Source organism: Porites lutea, chromosome 2 (genome assembly GCF_958299795.1).
Source record: "Porites lutea chromosome 2, jaPorLute2.1, whole genome shotgun sequence".
Lineage (NCBI taxonomy): Eukaryota > Metazoa > Cnidaria > Anthozoa > Scleractinia > Poritidae > Porites > Porites lutea.
In genome coordinates this window covers 38,462,342-38,488,611 of record NC_133202.1, presented here as the reverse complement: position 1 = coordinate 38,488,611, position 26,270 = coordinate 38,462,342, and the positions used below count along the sequence as shown (strand labels likewise).

Genomic DNA, 26,270 nt, shown 5'->3' with positions numbered 1-26,270 from the left:
GCAAGGCCTTTAGGGAGTACTACGCCAAGGGTTTGAAATTGCAACTATCGGGAGACGTTTCCATTGCTAGTTGAATGGAAAGCGTTAAAAAAATACACTGAATACAGTGTTCAACATCTGTTAGTCACGAGCTGTATTAAAATTAGAGCCTCTCTATGGGTATTTCCGACAAAATCGCGGTCGTGGAGATCGATATTGACGAAACGAAGATTTTCCTTATAGATTATAGCGACGATTCGCCCACTGCAATTCCGATTTGACAACCTTAGTGGCGCGATGATAGAAAAGGAATCTCTCAAAAAGTGTGCTGCACCTTCAGCATTTTTGTTGTGGTTCTTGTTCTTGTTCTTGTTGTTTGTTTAATAAACCTGTTGAATTTCTTATTTTCTCGTCTCCTTCCTCAACGTCGTGGTTGCTCGGGCACGCAATTGGCGATTACGTTAAAAAACCAACGATTTGATAAAAAGCGCGCGACGAAAGTGACGTTTACAGGTACCCACAAAGAGGCTCAAATTAGCGTAGCCTAACGTTGAACCGTGAATCACTGTCCTTTTACAATCTACTCAAGACCGTGACATTGAGTGTTTGGCACAACGGCCAACCTCCCAAAGAGAAAGCTGGGTATACATTTTCATAATCTACTGAGCCTGGTTTGGGTTTGTCTAAGGCGGAACTGAGCTCGTATTACCTCATCTCAGTGTCGTGAATAACAAAGCAAAGAATAGTACACTGGACCATTTTACAATTACCTTTGTGTCTGGGTGGAGGTGTTGTACAGTAGGCAATGTCACAAGAATGCAGGCAGCATATGCTTTGTCCAGGACAGATTGTGTCAGAGTTGCATCTTGCACCTTTTCCTGGACATTCCAGTCTCCGCCACCAAATACAAGACTGACCGCCCATGCCTATACTACCGACACCGCCGCCTCCAAAAGCTTTAGGAGGTTCATAATAGAGTCCTATAGAGCAATGGTTTAAAAAACTTTATTGTATTAAGTTATTTGGCTAAACATTTTAAAATATTCCCGTTATCAAGAATATAAGTTTTGTGTGATTTGCTTACAAGTTCACTTGTACGCCAAAAGGTCACGTGAAGGCTATAAGACAGAACAAACAGAAACAGAAAACAAAGGAAAGGAAGTGAAGGATCACAGTAGACACTACAGCCAACTGGGCAGGTTTAATTTTTAAAAGTACGTTTTAATTAACCCGCTCAGTTACCCTGCATTTTACGTGCGATTTAGCTGAGCGCGTATCAGGAGATATCGTCGGGCTTCATAAAGTTGTAATTCACCTACACAAACAGGACCAGGCACCCATGGAGTTCTTGGGTAATAGATCAGGGGTTTTTTCAAGGAGCTTGATTTAGGTTCTTTTGTACTTGAAAGACTTTTACCGGGCCGTTATTGCTGGGGTTGTCCCTACTTCAGATAACTGGTCTCCGAGTGTCCCATAAAGAACCATACAACGTAACGATCCCAGACGGCCAAAATTTTTCGAGGACAATATAAAGCCAAGCTATCATTTTTCACATACATTAAGTTAAAGAAATTATTTTTCATTGGTTTCCAAGAAATAGTGACATGGAATTCCTAATCAAAACGATCTTTCTACAACATTTTCATTTCGTTTTGCACCACTCGACGATGAAATGATAATATAAAATATAATACGTAGGAAACGCACCTATAAAGGGGGCCTAGTTTAATGACATGGTGTTATTCATTGTCAAACTTTTTATGCAAGCAAGAAGAAAAGAAACTTTGCAAAAAATGTGGCGCGAATCAAACGAGCGGTCCCCAGGGTCAGGTCTGTGCGACCGGAATGTACCGTTCCATTGAACACGTAGAATTTCCCAAATTTCAAACCGGAATTGTAATCGAATGGAAGGCGCCGTAGGGAACGTTAGCTTACGTAACAAGCGTTTTCGACTGAGTCCGTCGAGAAAATGGGAAGGAGACCGAAACAGGGAAAGAGGGGGAGGGGAGTGGAAAAAAAGCAAGGCTTGCATTCTGAAAAACGCCGTTCTCTCACAAATCCAGCGTCTTATCGGCGCGGTTTGGCAGTGTTGATTGTTAAACCTTTAAGCCCCAATAGTGATCAACATTGACCAACATAAATTTTCTCCTAACAATATCATTACATAATCAAAAGAAAAGGTTGTAAGAATTCATGAAATTCTCATCATAGGGAATATGCTTTGTTCTTTTAACAAATTCTCTTAACTAATTTTAAGGAAAATATATGTAGATCAGTGTAGAGAATTTGTTCGTTGATATTGGGGCTTAAAGTGTTAACCAACCAGTGGAGACTGAATCAAACCAAGTATGTCAAACTGAGCGTGACTTGATGTTTTCCTTCTCTCCTCTCCCCTTTCCCTGTTTTCCCCTTTTTTTTTCGTTCCTGTGCAAACTTTTTAACAAAGACTAAAGCTTCGGTAAAACAGGCAACAAAAGAGTGGAACTTGTTTCGAAACATTGCTGCAAAACGAGCTAAAAAGCGATGTTGCGCGTTGTTAATACTGACTTCTGACTGGACAACATTACGCGGGAGTCACGCCATGCACGGGAGTTACGTCATTTTCTGCAAAACAAGTTTGACTTGAACTGGTAAAACATAAAAAATTTTTTGCAAAAAGTAAAACTGCTTTCTACTTTCTGCGACAACTTTTCGCAACCTGCAACGACCTGATTAGTCGCAAGACAGGTTAAACCCAAGCCCAGATAGGCTAGACCATAGCTAGCATTTTTTTAGACAACCGCGCAAAGAGATATGTCAAGGCTAGGAACAAGACATTGGACAACCTTTGTTTCCCTGCTAGCAGAGGTCTCTCATTTTTGCCTCGTCGTGAGAGACCTCTGCTAGCAGGGAAAACCTTTGTACAAATACTTGGTGCTTTTCACCCTGGTCCTATGCATACGTGACTTTCCCAGTACAGGAAGAAGACTGAATCATTCATGACTGGGGTTTTTTATCACTGTTCCTGTGCAATTTGTTTTGCTATAATAATGAATTGATTGTTTCAAATACCGGGAAGATAAAAACATCAGGTCTGAACTTAAGTAATGTTTTCAAAATGACTAGACGCGTCTCGAGTCGGGATCTCGGAGTCATATTTCTCTGTATGTATCTCAACAGGCATACATGCTCGGTCTTTCCGACAATTACGTTACGTTATCTGTTTTTCCGGGAAATAGTCTAAATAGATGACATAACAATCCCGGAAAAGACCAAGCGTACATGCCGAGTCTATCTTTTTGTCGAGGGTCAGGGGTCGAGGGTTCCATGTCGAGGGCGAGGGTACCATGTCGAGGGTCGAGGGTAACATTTTTTTTTTCCAATTTTTTTTTTTTTTTGGAAAAGGTAATAATCGATGCAATCAATGTCATTAAAACAAATAAGAAGAATTTAAAAAACAAATGGCGCGTGAACATCTTCTAGTTGTTGGGTGGGGGGGGAGGGGGCTGGAATAGAGAAAAGCTCCGGGACATCCCAATTTGTTTTCGAAGAATTACATTTATAACACCCCGGAAACCCATACCACGAACAGAACACGTTACTTGAGTGCGTTGAGTTATGAATTTCTGGTCCAACCAACAAGAATGGAAGGAAAAAACTCTTATTGCGTTGTAAAATGTGTCATAAAATGTGTCATAAATGAACAATGCAATCGTTGGAGTCTATCTTTTTGCAGAGCTATTAAAATGCGCGAATTCGCATGGAAATCGCCACCCACTAACGCAGAGGATTAAAATAGAATAACACCGGGTAGCAACTTTCGGTGAGGTGAACATCGGCATTTGCCGACGCTTTCCCATTAAAATACAATATATCTTTCTAGGCCACAATCTATCGGTCATATTTATTTGTTAACGTGGACGTGGTGGACGTGAATAGGAAAAAAAACAGACGTACGGTCCATGTCTCCCATCATAGTTATTAGAGGACACTGGTTATGAAAAGCGGCAAACATCAATGATAAAAACAACAGTGCTGCAGTTGATGTTTGAAGCACCCTGAAAGTGCACAATCCTTTGTTTTCTGTTGGCAAATTGTTACGGAATAAATTAATGCAACGTTTTTATTGGTCAATACAATCAAAATGATAGGAATTCTTTTGAGCGTTGTGCACTTTCAGGTCCACAAAAACATATAACAAAGGAGTCTGACGGGTTTCATAACCATTACACTCAATTAACTATGCTCCCATTGATCCAATTAATTGTTTTACATTTGACACATTTCTAATAAAGATCTGTTGTTTTGCCAAGTTGGACATGAATAGGAAAAAACGGAGTACTGCGACAATGCCGTTTATCTTGAACCGTGAATACAAGTATTTTATTCCCGAAAAAAAATCGACTGTGTTGCAAATTCTGTTTAACTGTTTGACATGTTACAATGTCACACAAGGCCATTCCTGAACAATTTTTCGGTCGGTCGGGCAAGAAAAAATGGCATTGGGTTTGTGGAGTGATTTTTGGTTCTGTTTTGAGGATATTTTCCCTGGTACTTCAATTCAAGCTTTCTCTGTGATCTATTTTTCCGCGGTTTCTGATGTAAATTTACTACTTTTAACATCATGCAAGAAACTGGACAATGTATTCCAAGTCTGTCTTTTGCGGAATTTTTTTTTCTTTAAATATTGATATAGTGTACACTCTTTTTTTCTTTTTTGAAAGTTCCCATAATCGGTCTGCTTCGATCTGATCGCTGTTCGTGAATAAAAGCTCCCCTTTTCGTGCAAAATAGGAAATAATCGCTGAAGCCGTTGTGAAGAAAGTTTTTGCGCAGACACCTCTGATTTCTGTTTGAAATGCACACTAGGGATAAAGATGTGTACAAAATTAGTTTCGCCACATGACTTCCTATTGTCCCAGTGCCGCCACCAACTGCGCCGATTCCTTTTGTGTCCCTCAGCGGCGATGAGCGAGGACAAACGTCTGCCGTTCGCAGGTTTGGTGTTTCAAATTTCTGCAGTGATATACTTTTTAAGCTGCAGAACATAACGTTGGTAATTAAAGGAGTTTATAATCGCGGCGCGACTCGGGCGATAGCATCAACCATCTAAATTATCACTCTAACTACGAACCTACGTACCTATTGTAGGTCACCATTTCCGGTGTCGGTGATTATCGATGACTTTTATTTCAAAATTTCATGGCGAGTTTCTGCTCCATTGAAAGCACGACAATTCGATCGCATCCCGGGGTCGCATACAGTGGGATAGCTTAAAAAACAAGAGTCGGTGAAATATCCATATTCAAACTATTCCAATGAACAGCCAAGCAAGGCAGAGAAGAGGCAGCCGTGACTGAAATATAAGCCGCGAAGCAGGGGCAACCAACCACGGTTACCTCCTAAATGCATTGAAAACACTTTTTCGCTTATCCAGACTGGCAGAGTACTTTCAAATCTCTAGAAATGCATTCTAAGCGGCGCTATAAAAGTTGTATTTGTTCGGTCGTCCTAGGGCAACCTGAATCTTTTCGAAATCACTTAGGGCCTCGGTATTATTTTCCCGAAAGTTTTAGATGCAATTTTAGGTTTTACGAAAGTGAGAATTTTTCTGATTCCTCTCTCCATTGCATTTTCTAATCCGAAAATTTTAGATTTCCTTTTTCAACGAAAAATAGGTTAAGTTGGGGGCTGAAATGTGAAAAACTAAACTTTAGAAAATCGTAGGAAATTAATTAGATAAGCTACGAAAACTGTACATGAATGGAACGGCCATCTAGAAATTTTTACCCTTCCTCAAGTAACAGAAAATTGTAGGCAATTTTTGCTTCTCCGAACGGATATTTTAAAGAAAACAGTCGTTCTGTGCCCCTGCCTAAGCTCTATGACATTTTTTTTAGGCCAACCTATCTACCTTCACAGGAAGGGAGAAGGTTCTTTACTTTTAACAACAACAACAACAACAACAACAACAACAACAACAACATCAACGTAACATCACATTTTCTTTATGGATGTCCGGATCTTTTCTCTATTCCACCCCCCCCCCCCCCCCCAACCAACAACTAGAAGATGTTCGCGCGCCATTTGCTATTTAAATTCTTCTTATTTGTTTTAATGACATTGATTGCATCGATTATTACCTTTTCAGACCACAGACATAACAGACAGACCCAAAAATGCGGGGAGTCATACAAAAAGGTCAAACAAACCGTGATCGAACGAATAAATGGAGATAAAATGTCATAAACAGAAGAAACCTACTGCATGAATGGTCAACGTTCGTAGTGAGAAGCTGAGGGTTTATTACGAGATGACGCTTTTTTAGCTCACTTTCGCCCTTTTCTCTATCTTCCTCTCCCCCTCCCCTTTTTGCGCTTGCCAAGCAGGCCAACTACGGGAAAAATAGGAAATCACTACGGTAACATCGGATAGTGGTAGAAATAGGTGGCAAGGATAATACTGAAAATCAAAACAATAGAAAGAATGTTCCTTTGGTATAGAAACACGTCGAAATCATTATTAAACAAGCTTATTATATTTTATTTTATATTTTGGACGATATCTTTCGCATGTTTAATGTTTATCAATAGATGCCGTTCACCCATGCTGAGGAACATGAACATAGTTGCATGACATCTGCCAGGGGGAGGGGTAGACCCTTATATAAGTGATATAGGTATGCGCTACGGCCTCAAAGCGCATGCACCGTGCCGGTCTGAAAACGGGTATGGACTTTGCCCATCTTGGTCTGGAAACGGGTTTGGTTTTCGAGGTAACTACGAGAGTGTATGAATGCATTTGTCATTTCAATTCCAAATGATTAAAAAAGAAACAGTAATGTAATATGCGATTTCGAAATGGTTTTCAATAATCTTTTTGTTGGCCTCCTAATCTGAGTAATGATGACCAAGAGACTGCCTATGCCAGATCTGAAAACGGCTGTGGATTTTAGAGGCCAGGACTGAAAACGGGAGTGAAAAAATGACATTTTTCGGTCAGGATTTGAAAAAGCGAGCGGTACTTCCCCACCAACAATTCATAGGAGTCCCCCCCGGGGGGGCATCTACTTTTTTTAATCATCCACAGCCGAATTTGTCGAAATTTCATTTACTTTTGTACAACAGTTTCAGTAGTCTGCCCACTGAAATGAATGCTGTTGAAACACCCTGTTCAGTTGCTTGTTAGAACACGTAATTCCTTGAACGATTATGTAATCACAAAATTGACTGTGTAGATGAAATTAATTTGGAAGTCACTTCGGCTCTGAAGTGGCCTGCAGTAAAGTTTCCATATTTAAGCAGTTTATCCGATGTTCAACAAGTAAAGCGATTTTATCATTACTGTTGTTGTTTCAGGTGTAACTCATCGATGATTTTGTTGCCAAATAAAAAAGACTGAAAAATGTAAAGGCCGAAGGCGTGACATGACCTTCCTCAGAAGGATTATTCATGAGAATAATAATCTTCTTTTCTACTATAATGTCTCTTCTTCACTCTTTCAATGCCTATAACTGTTTATCACCACGGTCAAAACCCTTACACATTGCGATCATGGTAATTATTTTTTGAGGCGCCCCAAACGGTCTTTTCTGAAGTCTTCCGTGACTGCTGTGTTTCGCATTCATAGCACGGCACGTAACATTTCTCATAAATTCAAATAATCTAAAACATCTGACGAAATGCCTTTGATATCAGATCTGGCCGTTAGTTAAGGCGATAGATAGACGTATTTGTTCGCCTTTTTTTAAAAAAAAGTTTTTGGCTGCAATCACAAATGCTAGAAACACGACACCTGAATTCCATATTACAGTCACAGAGTTGATCAATTTTGTAAAGGTGTCCGTTTATGAGATATTTTTCGTAATTTCCTACAGTTATAAAGTTGCTGAAACCCCTACTTTTATAAACTTCAAGCTTTTCAGCATAATCTCATCCGGATCTAAAGTAGAACGTACCCCGGAAATAAGACAAGCAGGGCTTGATAGTCCTTCATGTAGGAAACAAACAGTGCCCTAACAGTTACAGGTATGCTCCGAAGTTTGAAGAAAACCGCAAACATGACAGTTAAATATATACCCATAGGCAGCCTCAGGATGTTACTAATTAAAACGTCATGGGCAAACCGTTATGACTTTATAATCAAAAGCACCGTTTTTATTATTTACACCCACTCGTTTGTACCGATTAAGACTCTTTTCCTTGAAAAACGATACGGTCCCACTATTAATCATCAATGTTGATACAGCTTGCTCCAGGGTGGGTCTTCAAAGGTGCGAACAGAATCCCTGCCCCGGGGGCAAAGCAAAAATTTCTTTTTCCTTTACAAAGAGAGGGTCTTAACAAAGATAAAACCTTCCCGTGGTAAAATTAGCAAAAAATATAAAGATCAAAAACTTCATAAGCAAAATCTAAAATAAAATATATCGCCCGTATTGAACACCAGACTGCGGAAGATGAGAGGATCCGCCAAATTTCTCGTCCTTGTGCATACCTCTTTGATAACAAAAGCCGGGGGGGCATGGTTTGAATTGATATGAGTTACTTTCTATTTCAGTGACGGTAGTTTTGGAAATGCAAGGAAGCCTGACACAAGTTCGTGTTTCTGCGTTTGACCTTTTTTTTGGACACAGCTGACCCCTTTTCGGAGTCGTATGTTTACTCCAATTGAAATAATATCGTTCAGTAAAACGTTTTTGTGGCTTCATTATACGCCCTTCGCCCCATGTGGGCAGAGAAAAAGTCACGCGATAATAAAAAAACTATATATATTTCGCGCATATTTCAAAACAGCATTTTCAAACCTTGGTTCTTTGTTGTCAAAAAACTTAATTTATAGAGAACGTTTTGGCCCCTCTTCGTTCTTTGAGGATTTACGCTTGGTTCCCATGACTTTAACCTCACGTGTCTGTCAACAAAAACTCTACGGAGTCGGGAATCGAGTAAACATTTTTAAAGTGACGAGAATCTCTGGCCCGGACGATAACAGAGAATTCCTGCACTCAGGTAACTGAACTTAAGAACGAATCAATTTACTTTTGTCCCCTAAAATAACGCATTGTATGTACTTTTATGTATGTACTGCCATGTATGTACTTTTTTTTTTTCAAGATGTCGGCAAGTTGCAACTTCGGTGGTGAAACAAACGATACTCATGGATTAAATGACAACAAAAAGATTTAAATGGCGTTCAAAACGTGATCGAATGTTGAATAAAAATGCCGGAAATAGCCCGCGTTCTGATTTCTCATTTCATGCCATGTTTAAGCGTAAGTGGTTATTAAAGAACAAAATATGAAAATTCCGCGATTCGATAACAATCTTTTCTTTATTAAAACAATCTACCTATTGTTAACAACCTTGGTGGCTTTCTTTTTTCTTCAACTCAGAAATTTGCAACGTAAAAAACAAATAGTTTAATCTTTTACGATTGTAAAGAGTAATTTTGGAGATACTTATTTCGCGGGGTGCTCTGTTATTATTCGCGCGAACTGCGATGGTATGTCACGCAACCTCCACTGTGTCCCAACAGTTCTCGAACTGATCAAACTGTCCCTGTCCATGTCCTGTATCTTTCAATCTGCGTATTTTTCTTTCTCATTTAAAACACATTGACCATGCTGTGTCTGAGCTGGGTATTTCAATTTTTTTATCCTTATTATTTCATTTTAATATCACATCCCGGCGAGAGAATCACCATGAAGCGACGAAACTGTGGTTACAGTATCATCCGCGTCTGTTAATCTGGTATCACGTAATTATAGGAGAAACAACAACAATATTCTTTTGCTCGAAACTAGGGCCCTTTAGCGGTTGGGGAAAGAATTTTTGGTGTATGAAATAAAACCAAATGTGGTATTCGACCTTACACCTAATGCTTAAAGGTCCGTATCCCATCAGTGAGGATGGTAGAGGTTTATCTTCTGTCAGATATAAATTCTTCAGCATTTATCAGATAATTTTGCATTAAGATGAAGTAACTTGCAGAGGAAAGTATGAAACCGTGCTTACTTCTTCAAATATGTCAAAATGAGCATAAGGAATTTATCACGTGCATTTATCGCAAAAACTCGGAAAGCCAGGTTTCCCTGGGTGTTTTTTACTGTTTTCTACTTTAACGATCATAGCGGTACTAAAAATTATCCAATGAACTCCCATAGCTCTTATAAAACTGATCACGGCTTCCAAAACTCGAAACACACGAAAAACTAGCCATGCTGCGATGGTCAAGTATTACGACAGGCCTAAAGGTTGGTTCCTTCTTAAGACAACAATCTTTTTACGTATTTTGTTTCACACACACCGCGTTCGCATAACTCTAAAAACTACTGAGATTAAATCTTCTGCCAACTTACCCGAAACCGCTACAAAGAAGGCGAAACACACGAACGGCGCCACCAATCGCCTCATTTTCGAGGCAGTAAGTCCGCCAGCAAAATGTACGTTTTCGCCCCGCCGTCTAACAGATGATCAGCGGAGAACTGCACTCAAGAACAGACTAGACAGTATTTTTATATGAGGGCTTATTTCAACGCGCCTAGATCACATTTCATTTTGAGATTTGCCATATGCAAGCTGTCAAAATTTGGAGGGAGAGTAACAAATTTTTAAATTTGTCTCTAAACAAATTTTTAGTTTTATTTTGGTCGAGATACTACTCCTCATTTTCATTCCCTCTATTCCCACTGTATTAACAAATCTTTCCGCTCTACGCGACTGATGTTACTAGAAGGCCTCACTCTCCACAATAGGATACCATTTCAAACACCAAAAAGTCTGGCCTCACGATTGGGGGGCCAACCCCAAAAGTTGCTGACTCATGTGAAATACACTTATTAAAATCTGTGTCCGATCCTAAGTGCTAACTCTCATTAGAAGTAATCTTAAAAGTTAAACCAATCTAAGTCAAAATGAACATTTTTTCAGTGGTATGTAAATCGGGACAAAGATGTGAGAGAAAGGCTATTTTCTGTTGAAATTGCTGTTTTGTTATTACTGTATATTTCACAATCCATATTCATGTTTCAGTCAAATTCGATCGGGCGATTATCTGTTCAGGTAACGTCAGACTTCACAACCAATACAAGTCAATAGTGTCATCTGTCCTCCCGGAACGTAATGCCCGCTGACAAAGAGACATGGATTGTATGCAGCAAAAGAACAATATTATTGTGTCTAAAGGTTGATATTAAAAAGTTTTAGGCGACCAAAGCTTGGGTTACATTGCGTGGGGGAGGGGTGAAAAACCGCTGACTGAAAGTTCTCAATCCTGGGGTCCCTGGGTACTTCTAGGCACAATAGCCCTGTCCGGCTGTATGGGCATCCCCGCGTTTTGGGCGTCCCCATTCCCAAATCCCCAGTGATATGGGCATCCCCTTCTCATATTACCTTAGCGATTTGAGTTAGGGTTAGGGTGGGGTTAAATCCCAAAACCCTAGTGATATGGGCATCCCCTGGGGATGCCTAAAACGGTGGGATGCCCATATCACTCTCTCCAGTGAGCAAACCGTCCCAGCCCCCTGTAATCACCCCAAACCTTGACATGGTTTTCCGCAATCAGTGGGGGTTTTTTTAATCGGAAGGGATCTCAAAGTCTAAATGGTGCTTATGGGATTATACAGAATGTTCGTTTTTGCCTACCGAGTTTGCCACCAAGCCAACAAGAACTTCAACTCATCTAACTGAGCTGAAGACCTATACTGAATTCCATTGACAAGATGTACAAGACGGAAAGTACAACTCGGCATTTCAGACTTCGCCAATTAAAAGTTTCAATGACCGGAATCGTTAATTATGTCACTATAGAGGTGTTGTGACTGTTTGTACTTTTGTACAAAGATGTAAAAGATACGAGTGTCTGCATTTTCGAATCAGCCATCTGAACTTTATAGTGTCAGCTGAGAAATGGCTGATTTCTAAACTGTTAGCTGGAAAATCTTGAAAAAACCGTCTGCACAGTGAACTGTTGCTACAACCCGCTCACCTTTGGACGTCAGTTTTCCCAAAAAATCTTTTGAAGCTTGTCGAGCTGTTTTCTAGTCATCATCCGGCCAAAAAACTGAAAGCCAAATTATTAAAACGTTGATTGCGAGCAGAGTCCAAAGAAAACCCTGAGGACCATTTATTTTAGTCAGGGAATCTGAAACAAACGATTTTCAATCGAATTGACAAGTCAAAATTGCAGTTAATCGCGCTTATTTAGCTGTTGTTTGAAAATCTATCTCCCTTGCAAATGTTAGGCATCAAAAGTGTTTACGCCGTTAATGTGCCTACGTGCGTTCTTGAGAGCTGTTTTAGGTATTTTAAGCGTTTAAGTCTTGCTTTTTATCTTTTGATTCTCATCATAGATAAGCATAGGTGAGGCAAACACAGAAACAATACTCCAGCGATGAACACAAGTGATGAGCGACCACGCCATCATATAAAGGGTGCAGAAACGCCCCTTTTTCCCTTATTCATCTGACCTAGAGCCGGTTAATTCACTTGCGAGTCTGCGCGGCGCCACGAACATGCCAATCGTTCATAAAAGAGGAAACCCTAACCCTTCCTTTTCTTCCCCCTACCACACCACCCTCAACAGAATAAAATAAAAGGCTTGACGGGCGCAGAAAGTCAAGTGGATGCATTATTTAAATCCAAGACACTGATTTTGGCAGGAAACGCAAAATGCACTCACTAGACGGCTTCAATTGTTTTAGGTCCCAAAAACGCTTTACGGCAATTGTGCAATTGCTCGCAATTTGGCATCTCACATGAGCTCTTAGTTCAAATAGCCTATTATTCAAAAGAATTCATTAGTCATAGTCAGTCCCCTTACACCGTTATGCAAAGGGACACACCGATCCCAGGCTCTAAACTTTTAGCTTTTTTATATATATATTTATATATATACATATTTTACTCTTCTCAATTGACTTGAAGTTTTAATAAAATCCTTTCACATTTCTGCAAAATGTCCAGATCGCGCTTTATCGCAATCGTCCCGAAAAAGGGCTTGAGGAATCACAATGACGTAAGCTGTTATCTAAAGGTCGCGCTTTAGCGACTCGCTTGATCCTTGCCACCGCTCACTTTATTAGATTTCACTCACCCTTAAACCTCTTAAACTCGCTCTGCTAATTAAAAAGACACGTTATCTACATCCAGCTTTACAAGTTTTTTGAAAGTGATATGGCGAGATCGAGCCTCCGTGGCAGTGCTTTGTTTATGAGGGTACAAGGAATGTAAAATAGGTGATGGGGGAATGAGGCGAGCGAAGACATAGGGATGCTCGTCCTTTCCATTTTCCGTTTGTGTGCCACCCAGGTTGGGCGAGATCTTTTCAAAAATTCCTCTTCAGCAGCACTTGAGTGAAAGTCACCACTTCTATCTGCGCCATACTACGACGAAGAAATCTTGTTTCAGTGCCATTCCGCCGAGATAAGAGGTTACAAAGTCACGTACTAGGGTATAAGCATTGAAACAACGCCAAGAAATCCTTCCAACTTGTTGTCCTCGTTTGTTTGTTTGTTTGTTATTTATTTATTATTTAATGTCTTTAATCTATGAAACAGAAACAAGTTATGCCAAATACCTCGTACAAGTAAACAATACTGGATAAAAGGCATAATAATGGATAGTAGTCTACTACCTATTTCGAGGGGTTAGATAAAATCACTCTCACTATTTATCATTTATTTATTTATTTCTCTATTTATTTCGTTTCTTTATTTATCATTTAAAATTTAAACTTATTCAACTTGACAAGCTTTAAGCTGGGCAAAATTAAAGGTAAGAACATTACCAAACGTAGAGTTGTTAGTTATTATCGTTCCTGAAATCGTGCGTGGTTTAAGCAGTGGCTTACCTGAATAGCTGGCGGTTTGTTTGAGCCCCGGGGGGGTCCTCCTTTCATTACCTATGCGGGTATGTGCCGCCCAACGGGGTCGTGATTTTGAAGCTCCTGGTTTAGAACGGGGTATCCATTTCAGAGGCGTTTTCTAGAACGGGGTATAAAAAATTGTGGATCACGGCTTTATCTTCTGCTTAAAATTGTTGCTGATTATGAAGAATCGTTTATTTGATGCATAAGTCGAGCAAATAAAGAAATATCTTTATAAAAAACAGGGCTATTTCAATTTACAAACTTTCTAGAACGGAGTATAAAAAATTTGCCCATTTCTAGAACGGGGTATCAGTTTTAGGGCGAATTCTAGAACGGGGTATAAAAAATTGGCCCATTTCTAGAACGGGGTATCAATTTTAGGGAAAATGTTTTTTTTGGAACGGGGTGCCAATTTGGAGTCCCGGGCGGCACATACCCACCCAAAAAATACCCAAGTGCCCCCCCCCCCCCCGGGTTTGAGCAGGCCATGCGTGGTTTAATGTCTGTGTGTTGTGTATATTGTTTCTGTGCCTCCAACCCCAGTATTTTAATAAACTGATATAATTTGGCTTCCAAAACGTTTTTGCTCTTTATTCAGTTATTTTAGGAAGCCAATACCCATTTTCGCTTTCTATTTCATCTTGCCGGCCTGAAATCCCTTTCCTTTGCTTTGCACAAGGTTCAATAAAATTGTTGTTGTTGTTAATGTTGTTGCGATATAGAAATCATAGAAAATGTGCCAAGTAAACCAAGAAAAAAAGATACACCTTTCCACAGTCTCTGGACCGTCACTAGAGACCTTTAGATTCAAGGACGAGAACGACTACGAGTACGAGATTTGACTTAAAGTTTTTTCGCGTGTTCTCAAAATATAGCCTCCCTGGAAAGCTTCATTTTACCATTTTTCACCAGAAAAGTTAGCGCTGTCACCTTTAGTGAAGGAGGTTACACCCTCTCCTGATCGCAAAATGATAAAACTTCTAACATTCAGTGATATCTTGTTTTCCCCTTTTCTACCGTTCTCGCTAAAACTCGTAGCAGAGTGACGACGGCTATCACGTTTTCCCGCCAAAATGATGCTGGTTCACGCCCAAGCCCTACTTAGCACTGAGAAAATCTCGTACTCGTTGTCGTACTCGTCTTAGAACCTAAAGGTCTCTAGTTTTGCCAGGTTGGCAAGAAGAAGTAATGTTGTGCGACAGCAATCAATTTAGGGCACCAATTGTCAGACAGGAGGTGCGAGAGGACGTTTTGTTAAACACTCGTTGTCCTCCTCAACCTTTTTTTTGATAGATATATAAAAGGCCTTTTGTGTGTTTTTCCTTTTAAAATAACAAGTTATCAAAGCTGCATGAAAATCATGACAGCTCTTTGTGATCATAAAACTGAACTCCAAACGTCAATTAACCGAGCGGCACCTATTGAATGTTCGTGACAGTATAAGTGGGCGAAATATCACATTTATTTATCGGATTATTTCGGATCATATCGTGGTTTAAATAGGTTATTAAAATAGGGATAATAAAGAACAGATTAAATATGGTCTGATCTTATTTAAAAGGGTTCCTTGATCCCAGGTTTGAACCACTGCCAAATATTTGAATTGTAAAAGCCTGGCTTACTGTTGCTTAATTGACACGGAAATGAGTAGACATAGCTTCTAGGGGAAAGAAAACAGCACTAAACAACTGGACAACGTCATCTGTTTTGACAATGAAATAAAAACCTCATTATCACTTGTGTATCGATAACAAAAAAATAAGCAAGCAAATAGCATACCTGAATTATTTAATTTGCAATATTTTTTAAGCCACCTTTAACAAGATTGTGAGGATCTGCTTATCAAAAAGTCCAAAAAGCAGTAAATGGTCAGCGCAAAATGATGAGACTAGACAAAGCCAAACTTCATCTTATTCATTTTATTGAACTAATTTGACCTGATTTCTAGTCACGTAACGTTCCGAAACTACAACTTTATCCCCCACACCTTACGGTCTTTCAAATCGCTCACATTCTTAACGGTACCGCTTTATCAAAGGTCGCTTTTCTCCTTGCGAAAAAAAAAAACCTAAATTAAGCCCTCTACCGACGAGACATGTTCACGACCTAATCTCTACCTCTTTCCTGTCCGAAACCTTTTTAAGGAAAAGTGGGAAATCAAGAGCAAAGGCAATCTTTCGTACCGGCTTTATATGCCACAACTGAAGGTATAATAAAAAAGAGGAATATACCACCTGGCAAAAGCGACAGTTCGGGAAGTATTATTACTCCCTCACTAGTCAAAACACATATTAGATATTATGTGAACCTATTTTTCTTTTCTTTTTTTATTGGCATCAGCGGAACATCAAAAACCTGATTTCACCATGGTTATTAAGGTTCCATTTCTGTAACCTGATGTCTCCATGGAAAAAAAAATGCGTCTTGCGGGATTCCATAAGGGCTCTCATTCCGCCCTTTTCTTTCAATTTGATCTGTCAAATCGTTTCCTTGAATTCCAAAAATGGGTGTTTCAGTCGTTCTACACCACTCAATCTCCATGCAACATATACAAAATAAACACTGACTGCTCTCTTGAGTAAACGCTAGCTAAACAGGGGGTATTATACAATACCATGTGTTCATTACACCCATTTTATATTTCCACTGCGGTCAAACATACAAACGTTATAAATCATGGAAAATGAGACTCTACCTGCAGGGAAAAGATTGTATAGATAATACCAAAATATATAGCAATACATTGTTGCGTTTTAAGTTTCCTTATTTGTCGTCTGTTCGACAGATGTACGGTAGTACGCTCTAGAATCCTGGCGAACCCTCTTTTTTTCGAAACAACCGCGGATAATTCAAGCAAAACTGACTTTCGTTCCCTTGTCAAACGCTGAAATTCACTCCCAATTCTTCGAAATTCGCGAAAATTTGAGCCAATTTTTTTTTATTTGGGAGTCTTCAAAAATCGAGATTCCCTGACCTTCTAACAAAACATTTAGCTTTGGTCGATGAAAGAACCCTGAACAAGGTGCCAGAAGAAATTCCATACGGTGAAAAGTAATAGCCCAAAATAGCAAAATGTTTTTAAAAGATCATCAGTTATCTCTAGAAATAAACATTACTCTTTATTCTTAAAAAATTAAGTGATTTGTGCATAGACTCTCTCCAGAAGCTTTTTCCTTTTTTTCTCTCTCTCGCTTTCTTCATCCACAATTTCGCTCTAGCGGTAAATAAATCCCCTCCGGGTTTTATTTCTTTTGACAAGCGGCCGGAGAGGCTTGTCATTTTGCTAGGAAGCTGCCCACCTATCCCTCCCCTAAGCCAACATTTTTCCCTAAGTGAGAAGTAAGTATTAATGTTGGTTTAGGGGAGGGTTAGGTTGGTAGTTTCCCAGAAACGTATAATGATCCCTCATTTATAGGAGTATAAATGAACACCCCTGGAAAAAAGTCTTGATTTTGAGTAATAGCCTCCCACGCAAAGGTTCCTTCAAGAGTACCTGGAGAAAGCATTCGCAATAAAACAGTTGCTATACTCATTTGCTGCTAGAAAGACAAAGCCATTGCTTTGATGTTGCCAGGAGCCGATAACTCGGCTCCTGATGTTGCAAAAGGCACTTGAGACAATTTACAAATGAACATTCTAGTTTTGACTAAACTTACAACCGCTGTTTATAGCATTTTAATGGTTTACACAGATTCATCGCAACACAGACTTAAAAAAAACAAATTTTTTATAGCATTTTGATGGCTAAAATAAAGAGAAATAAAGATGAAAAAAGTTTTCCCTTCCTTCGGGTGCGGTCGGGGGGGGGGGGGGGGAGCGGACAGGAGTATTAAGGAACTCCCCTCGCAAATCGTAAATGAAGTCGTGATTTTGGGTGTCCTCTTCCAAAATAGCCTCCCAGACAAAAAGGCGATTCGTATCCTCGTTTACTTTTACCAAGACAAGCCATTGCTCTTTCTGATCTTGTAAAAGGTAAATGTGAAAATTTGCAAAAGAAATTAATGGCTTAAAGCAGCTTCATGAAAACGCAGACTGACAAATTAAAATTGCTTTTTATTACATTTTAAGGGCTTAAACAGCCTCATCCAAACGCAGACTTACAAAACCGCCTTTTATGACATTTTAATTAATGGCTTAAGCGGTTTAATCAAAACGCTTTTATACCGTCGCCAGCTGACGTTACCATTCTGTTGCTAGATCACTCCATTTTGTCTCTTGGGGGTGGTTAATCCCATGCGTAGAGGAACTCCTCTGGAAAACGGAGAAGTGATACTGGGCCTCCTTATCTTAAATAGCCTCCCAGGCAATAATGTTCAATTAACTATAACACTGAGCCCAATTGTGTAAAAATGGATAACACTGAATTTTTCAACTGATTTCGATTCCTGTGATTTGACAACAAATGTTCTATAACATGGTATTTAGCATGGTCATTCAGAAATCATAGTCTATTAATTGTCCGTCTAATAAATAGTGCGATGACAAGTCGACGAGCCCATTTATCAAAAGACTATTCTAGGATCGTGTAGAAAAATTTAAGACTACTCCTTATGCACGCAAACAACAACCATTAGACCTCATTCAAAACAACTTTATGAAACATACCTGATACCTTAACAGCACCTTAATTGACTCTGATTGAGTTTTTTTCGTTACTTGCAGCGAACATAAATTTGTTTCGCTTTATGGTTAGTTTAACTTCAAGGTTTTTCTTTAACAAACACAAAAATCGACTCTTTTGCAGCTTCAGTTGAAGATTCACTAGAAGAGATCTAAACACTGGAAATTTTATCCACTAAGACCGACCCGCGGTGGCCTGCAGGGGCTCTTTTCTCGAAAGTCCCAGAAGACTATTTTATGTTCGCCGTGTTTGCATTCAAAATCAAAGTTTCAATAGTTTTGAATATGAAGTTATCAATTAGCGAAGCAAAATTGACTGGTTTGTGAGATAGGAACTGTACTACGATTCAGGAGGTTTTGATTTTAAAATTTTCCTTCGGGCCCGAAAAGTTTCCGGGCCTTTCGAGAAAAGGGCCCAGGTCTTGATAAAAGCTAGAATAGAATCGATAGCGGTTGACTTAAACTTAAAATGTTGCAAAGTTTCAATTTTGACAATCAGTTTATTGGGAAACATTGCTTTAAGACTTTCTCCCAGAGAACTCTTACCTGAAAGTGACGGGAATTGCTGTTCGTTTCGCTTAGGGTAGAAATTGCATATTTTTTGTTCGTCGGTCGTTGTCGATGATGACAAGGAACATCACGAGGTGAGTCATTTAGTGCCGAAGGCCCTGTCGCATTCCAGACAATACTTTCGACTTCAGCAGCCTTCGTTTCCTCTGTCTACCCTGTGAGCGTTTCCCCTCTGCAAATTCGCCTTAGAAAGGCTTTTTGGGGGAGGTGTGTGTCAGGCATTCGGACAAGATGGCCAGCCCACCAATTCTGGGCTCTTTTTTTTCCTCTTTTTTTACAGAATGTGGATGCTAGGCATGTCAGCTAGAGACTGGCTATATGAAAAGTAACAAACGCCTTCATACTGTGTTGGAAGTTCTCCTTTAGGGGTTAAATAAAGCTTAAGCCACGCTCAAAGTGGTCTCCTTTTGGAGGTCTTTCCCAACCTCTACCCCAGGGCTTTTCCCTATTAACCGTTATAGCCCCGATATCCACGTAAATTCTCCATATATTCCTTCAAGAGTTGGTTAAGAGAGTTTGATAAAAGATCTAATCATTCCTCCTTGGGCCATCATTTAACAATCCTCATAACCGTTTTTTCTGGCTAATTAATTGATAATGTGAAGAGGAACTTGATGTTGGACCTCTTAGGACTTGGAGGGTTAAGCGACCAAATTACCGTAAAATTCCGAAAATAAGCCCCTCCCTCCAAATAGATGCCTCCAAGCCCGGTAACGCTAAAAACCCTCCGTTAAATCGCCCCTCCAAATATAAGCCCCCCGGGGAATTGTACTTGGAAAATTGCCCTCAGATACAAAGTAGAATAAAGCAAAAACGGTAAATTTACTTCCAACTATAAGGCTAGCCCAATCGATTTTGAAACGCCAATTTCCCTCCGTAGATAAGCCCCTCAAAAAAGGGCCTTTCGGAATTTTACGGTATGTGTTACATTGAGGTACAGTCACTGATTTCTTAAAAACGTTGGAGATATCAGCATCATGAAAAACCTCATATTTACAAAGGGAAACAACACAATTCTAAAATCTCTCCTAACTTCGTCAAATAAGCCTTCCTGCTTCCACTCATAAAGAGACAGGAGCCTCGAAACTTCAGGACACTTATGTGGTTTAAAAACTCGTCCTCATTTTCGATCTGTCGCCCTACATAAGGTAATCCAGATGGGCTCCTGGTCATCCAAGAGAGTCTTGGATTCTGGATTCCACGCTATGGATTTCGTATTCCAGCTACTGGATTCCACACTTTCCAGGTTCCTCGTAAGTGGAACCTGGATTCCATATTGTAATAGTTTGCGGGATTCTGGATTACCTGAGCTGAATTCCGAATTCCAAAGCCCAGGATTTCGGATTCTTCAAACAAACATTTTCCGAAGTCCGGAAACCGGTTTACGTCATATGGAGCGAGACGTAGTGCTCGATACCAAATATTAAGGTTACCAGTAGCCTTGTGAGGCCCTTTTCTTGAATAACCGTCTTTTTCAGAAGCTGAAAACAGCAACAAAGCTGGGTGTCACCCGTGCATTTATGTTTTAATTCTTGGCTGGTTCCACAACATTACAATGAAACAAGAACATTACCGGAATCTACATTAACATACCAGAAATCCCAATTAAAATACCAGTTAAAAAGATAGACTAATTATTTCTATTACTATTACTACTTATTCTAAGATCTGTTTTAGGGATACAGCCACTCTATACCAAACTTGTTCCCAGGGTCCTATCCCACTCGGCCCCTGGAGGACGAATACGAGAGAACCCTGGGAACGAGGTTGACCATCATGGCTCCGTCATTCCTGGTTGCCTATAAACTGAAATTTTCATACCATTCCCTACCGTTCTGAAAACTTTTAAGTCTCTTAGCATGAAACTGGACTTAACGGATAACTTAAGATACAAAGCTAAGTCTAAGAAAAAATTCTACAGTAAAAATCCTATCTACACTATACTGTTGCACAGGTTAAATTTAACTTGAAATTATTGCCAAAAACACTACAAAGAATTCTTGTTTTTGTGTAACGGTTCATTGCGGCACATGGACCAAGAATAAAAACTTATTAAAATAGAATTGAGTTAAGTGGTGCAATCTAACAATGTCATGACTCTGACTCGTTACTGTCGTTTCTTAAAGTGGGGATACGCAACATAAGATCAAATTTTACAAGTGAAAATTGTACCATAGGGACTGGAAGAAAGCGATCTTTTTAGACGTACCTGTCTTCATCTACAAAATCAGAAAATCGTTTGTTAACAAAATAGCAAGGGCAATGCAGTCCAGAGAAGGAAGAGTAGCTTTAAGAGACGCCATAGATACAAAAGCTACCGTAAAACGTGCAACAAAAACCTGCACCTTGCTTTACAGCATTGCTGCTAACGAGTTGAAAAACTAAGTTCAGCGTTTAGCCACCCTCATTCAAACCTGTCTTGCAACAAATCAGGTTGTTGCAAGTTGCGTGAATACCAACTTCTGATTAGATAAAATTACTCGGGAGTCACGCCATAAAAGGGATTTACGTCTCTTTCTGAAAAACAAGTTTGCCTTGGGCCGGTTAAACGCCCAACGTAAACAGATTTTGTTGCAAAAAGTAGAACTATTCTCTACTTTCTACAACAATTTTTTTCAACCTGCAACAAGACATTTTGCAAGAAAGGTTTGATTCGTGGGTGGTAAAACGCGCAACCCTGCCATTCAGCTCGTTTAGCAGCGTTTTTGTTGCCCGTTTCATAGTACCTTAACCTTATCTGTATGTCACAACAGGCTCATATATTTTTCTAGAGTTTGTGGATGAGTTCCGTTGGTTCTCTCATCTCAACTAAACATGCTAGTACTGTTAGTTACAATATAGTACGGGGCAATTTGAATTAGTTTTTAAAGTATCCACCTTCTTTAAGAACGACAGAAGAATCAGATTTAGTCCTTTATAAGGCTCCCTTATTAATTGTCATTAAGTGAACGGTAGTATTCAGATAGCACGTTCCACGCTTTTGGCGCCATAAACCCGTCCGGAGGAACTTCACCAGATCGTGCTAAAGCGCGCATGCGTGTGCCAGAAATAAAATCAAACTCCTCTTTCTTTGCAGGATCAAAGAATTCCATCTTTCTGTCCTTAGTGTTGTACGCTGCCACGCGGAACGGTACTATCTCAAGCTGAGTTAAACCTGGTGACATAGTCAACACCTAGTAAAGAAAAATATTATCTAGGGTTAAAACCATATGCACTAACTAACAACTCCCCCAGCCGGAGACTTGGTCATGGATTTAAACAATGCGTTTTTTAACCTCCATCAGCCAAGAAGGTTTCATTTGGATGGTAACACCATGGGATTTCGGCCACAGACAACTTCATTGTAAAAAAAATGCACCATGTGAAATTACTGCTGAAGAGGATTCATTTGAATGGAAACACCACAGGATTTCATCGACGGATGCAAAGTTATCATGACAAATCGTCTCACCATAACTTGATCTATGCGGACACATTTCTGGCCTCAAACGTGTTCGCATACCTTAGGTGTGGCTATAATTGGTCCTGACTTATCCACTCCACAAGTATCAGTGTTTTACATACCAAATCCACAATCACGATTTCTTCATACACCTTCTTTGAAATTTTCAATACCATGAAACCTATATTACGCAGACCGCATAATAAGTGGGCACCCTGCATTGAGCGGATATTAGAGAAAAGCCCCTAGCCTGCGTGGCCGGCGTTAAATAGAGGAAGGAGGAGGGGGAAATTCGGGGGTGCAAAGAATAGGAAGCCTCCCCGCACGCCTGAATTCCCCCTCCTCCTTCCCCTAATCCTGTTAATGCCTGCCACGCAAGCTAGAAAGCCCCCGTTTCATTCTTCCATATTTTTTGTCAAACGAACCGGTATTATTACAGGTTTCACTGTAGAGTGTTATTTAAATTTAAACAACAACATTCAAAACATCTTGAATGTCACTGTAGAAGTGACGGCTCTGTAAAGTAGTTATTGGAATGTTTTAGTATAGACAGGAAAACGAGACAGCTTTAAGCTGAGACCATTCCACTTACGACGCTAAGTCAGTCTGTAAACGGCGACAAGGCCTCTCTCCTTTCACATCCAAGTTACGTCAATTCCAGAACAATAATCTGCTTCGCTTTACACGTTTAGTTGGTAAAAGTATGGAGTTCTTTTCACACCTTAAGCATGTTTGGCAACTTCTAAAGTTGCCCGAGTCAAAACAAAGATTACTAAAATGTACATTTTAAAACCTACCTTTCTACCATGAGTATGTTCATAAAGGTCCCTTTTTGGAGGATCAGGATGGGGCATTCCAGCTGGGTCCCGTCCTACAATAAAGAAATTTGCTCCCGCTGCCACACGTGCTTTAGCGTGCCATTGAACCTGTCGAGAGTAAAACAAGGGTTTAATACAGCGATTCACACGTGCATGACGCTTCACTTTGTCCTTTGTTAGAACAGACGATTGGAGATCAAATAAACCAATCGGAACACGACGAAAGTAGAACGAGTAAGAACAAAGAACAAGTCTCCATAGGATGCACAGATTTTGCTTTACTTCCGGTTGGTGACATACTCCAGCCAATCAAAAAGGGCAGCAATAAAAGACACGAATTAACTTCTTCCGAACATAGGAAAAAACACGGAAAAAACAACAACAAAAAAGTTAGGACCAGTATCAGTAAACAGCGAGTCAATTGCAAGCCTGAGATGACTAAGAGTTTGTCGAAAAGCCCTTTGAGAAAGCTTTCTCGTAAAATAATAAATTAGCGCTGGAAACGTTAATGCTTGAAGTGAAGTACCCTAAGGAACTTTGGCTATCGCATCAGATTCCGTTCAGTGCTCTTGCATTACAAAACATAAAATCAATGATAACGAACCTCTGTTGGACCTGCGTACATCATAGGTGAAGGGAAAATAGCAATAACTGTGTGTTCAGGGTCCAGTACTTTTTCCTCCATAACCGCGTGATGTTGCTTCATTCTGACGTGTAAAGGAACATCGTCCTGTTTAGTCCACCCTCCCAGGGGATGCAGTAACAAAACAGGCCTCTTAAATCCCCTGTCAAGTAACTTCTGTCTGGTGTCCTGTTAGGAAGAGATTAATTCAAATTATCTCACTCTATTTTGCTTGTATTTGATTTCGCCTAAACTATGATGGTAAAGTCACTTTTCTTGAGGATTCATTTCGTGATTTTTTTAAACAAGGGCTCAAATGGTAATAAATTCCCTGACACATCGTCGAATTTAAACCCAAATTAAAAATAACTTTCCTTAGTTACCAACAAAAAGAGTTCAATGTGAAAACCATCAGCTTCCTCCTCCATTACATTTTACAAGCGCAATTCGTGTAAATGATTAATTTTATACCCTTCGCCTAAATTTTATATTTGTTCCATCTACGGGAGCATATGAACCTACTTTAAAGACTCCTACCAACATTAGTGGCTTCATAGCCCGGCTGTAACCATGCACGAAGTAGCTACGTACCTGCATTAACAACGCATGTCCATTGTGAACTGGATTTCGAAGTTGGAAAGCAAACACGGCATCAGCCTCTCGTCGTCGGAATTCAGCTCGAAGTTCATTCGGAGTCTTTCGGTAGCTGTCGAGTCCATCATTCCATTTAATTCTTTCCAAGGCTTCCAGGTCCCCTCCAACTAACCAATCTCCTGATTCATGTATCATCTGCGAACAAAATCGTTTTTTTTCTTAACCAGTCACCCGCAACACTTTTGCTCTGGTTGATCTATTTACGATCATTTCTGTCTGTGTGTGACTTTTTCTCCACGAAAAAGATTTTAAAAATAGAGTGGAACCTCGATGTAACGATCCCCTATATAACAACGTCCTTGGTATAACGAACGATTTTCTTTTACCCATTATAGCAAAATATATGAAAAAGAACCTCCATATAACAAAACCTCGATACAACGAACAAATATTTCCAGTCCCTTTACCCTTTGTTATATCGAGGTTCTCACTGTAATTTGCAACATCACGTAAACATCTATCCTCTCACAAAGTAAGGTACGTAAAAGCAAACAAAGAAACAAACAAATAAACTACTATGACTCCTTCATCCCGGTCATTTTAGTTCGAAAACAATGTTTGCTTTCTCATATTTAACATCCGCAGGTTGGAAATAACTGTTATTTATTGAGTAGAAATGAAACGGAGTTACAGTTCTTGGCTCAAGGCTTAAGCCATGTTTACCTTTGAGAATTGACGCCCAGTAATCGTAATCATAAGTCGTTTCAACTTCGGATTTTTTTATTTCTCATCCTGTGATATTATTTGCTTTTTAACCGGGTATCAAGCATTTCGTTTTGAATGTTTCCGCCGTTACCTTGATATAAGGATGTCCAGTATTCGTTGTTCCAAATTGTCGGGCGCATCGTTCCTCTTTGCGGTGTTCATAAAACTCAGGATCTCGCATGATAGCAACTGGTTTTCCCCGAAAGCGAAGGGCAAACGCTTTCTCCTTCACCAGTCTCTCTTTGTCAGCAGTTTCAACAGGAAGCACGATGGGAATGGACTGATTAACCACGCCCTCTGCGATTGAAACAGTGTAATTATCAAATATACCTCTATCCGATCCTTGCTAGGTTCTAATCAGACAAAATGCAAAGCCTCAGCAATTTATGAGAGTTAAGGTCGGAAAGCACTTAGCCTGCGTAGCAAGCGTTTCCGTGCGGTTTCGAGACAAAGAACAAGAAACGAGAGTCAAAGACCGCGCTCTCGTTTCATTTCTCGCGCGGCCAAAACCGAAAATCCCGTTCCTCCGTCTCTCTTTGCTAAGTGGTCACAAGTACCGCAAAATCAAATGAATTTGAATTGTTGCGGCAACAAAATTCTGTTGCGTAAACAAAGACTCCAGTACACACGAAACAATTTTCGCTGAAACGGGTCGCGCAACATGTCGCCCGACCTGTGCACAAGGAGTGATCTGCTACCGCGACGTGTTGCAGCAACATGTAACCTATAATGTGTTGCGACCCTAAGGGAAAACGTAGTTTGACACGAGACCAAAATGCGGACTGTCCAAATATATTGGGACTGCACTTCCGAATCAAGTTGTACAACAGTAAACTGAAAAAGCTGGCAAAATTCAAGAAACGAAACCAAAAAGCCATTGCAAACATAAGGGTCTAAACATCACATAAATTACTCATTTGTCCATTTGAAGCTGTGTAAACAACATGTGTAAGAAAAATTTGCTTTCTTATACGACAGGAACGAAAGGTTTGTGCTTGGGCAAATGAGACAATACAGA

The 26,270-nt window shown here is 39.9% G+C and overlaps 2 protein-coding genes across 3 annotated transcripts in view; both read right to left on the bottom strand.

Moving 5' to 3' along the window:
* LOC140926166 (uncharacterized) overlaps positions 1–10,449 on the bottom strand; it is a 135,584-nt gene extending 125,135 nt beyond the window's left edge. Inside the window, exons 1-2 of the mRNA XM_073375952.1 lie at positions 10,313–10,449; positions 750–959 (exon numbers count right to left, since the gene is read on the bottom strand). Coding sequence (XP_073232053.1) covers positions 750–959; positions 10,313–10,367 — 265 coding nt within the window. The 5' untranslated portion in view covers positions 10,368–10,449. The remainder of the gene's footprint in view (positions 1–749; positions 960–10,312) is intronic.
* Positions 10,450–20,517: 10,068 nt separating this feature from the next.
* LOC140928562 (bifunctional 3'-phosphoadenosine 5'-phosphosulfate synthase-like) overlaps positions 20,518–26,270 on the bottom strand; it is a 19,884-nt gene continuing 14,131 nt past the window's right edge. For both annotated transcript variants that reach the window (XM_073378325.1, XM_073378326.1), the window contains exons 8-12: positions 25,344–25,549; positions 24,485–24,682; positions 23,876–24,082; positions 23,251–23,379; positions 20,518–22,184 (exon numbers count right to left, since the gene is read on the bottom strand). In XM_073378325.1, coding sequence (XP_073234426.1) covers positions 21,942–22,184; positions 23,251–23,379; positions 23,876–24,082; positions 24,485–24,682; positions 25,344–25,549 — 983 coding nt within the window. In that variant the 3' untranslated portion in view covers positions 20,518–21,941. The remainder of the gene's footprint in view (positions 22,185–23,250; positions 23,380–23,875; positions 24,083–24,484; positions 24,683–25,343; positions 25,550–26,270) is intronic.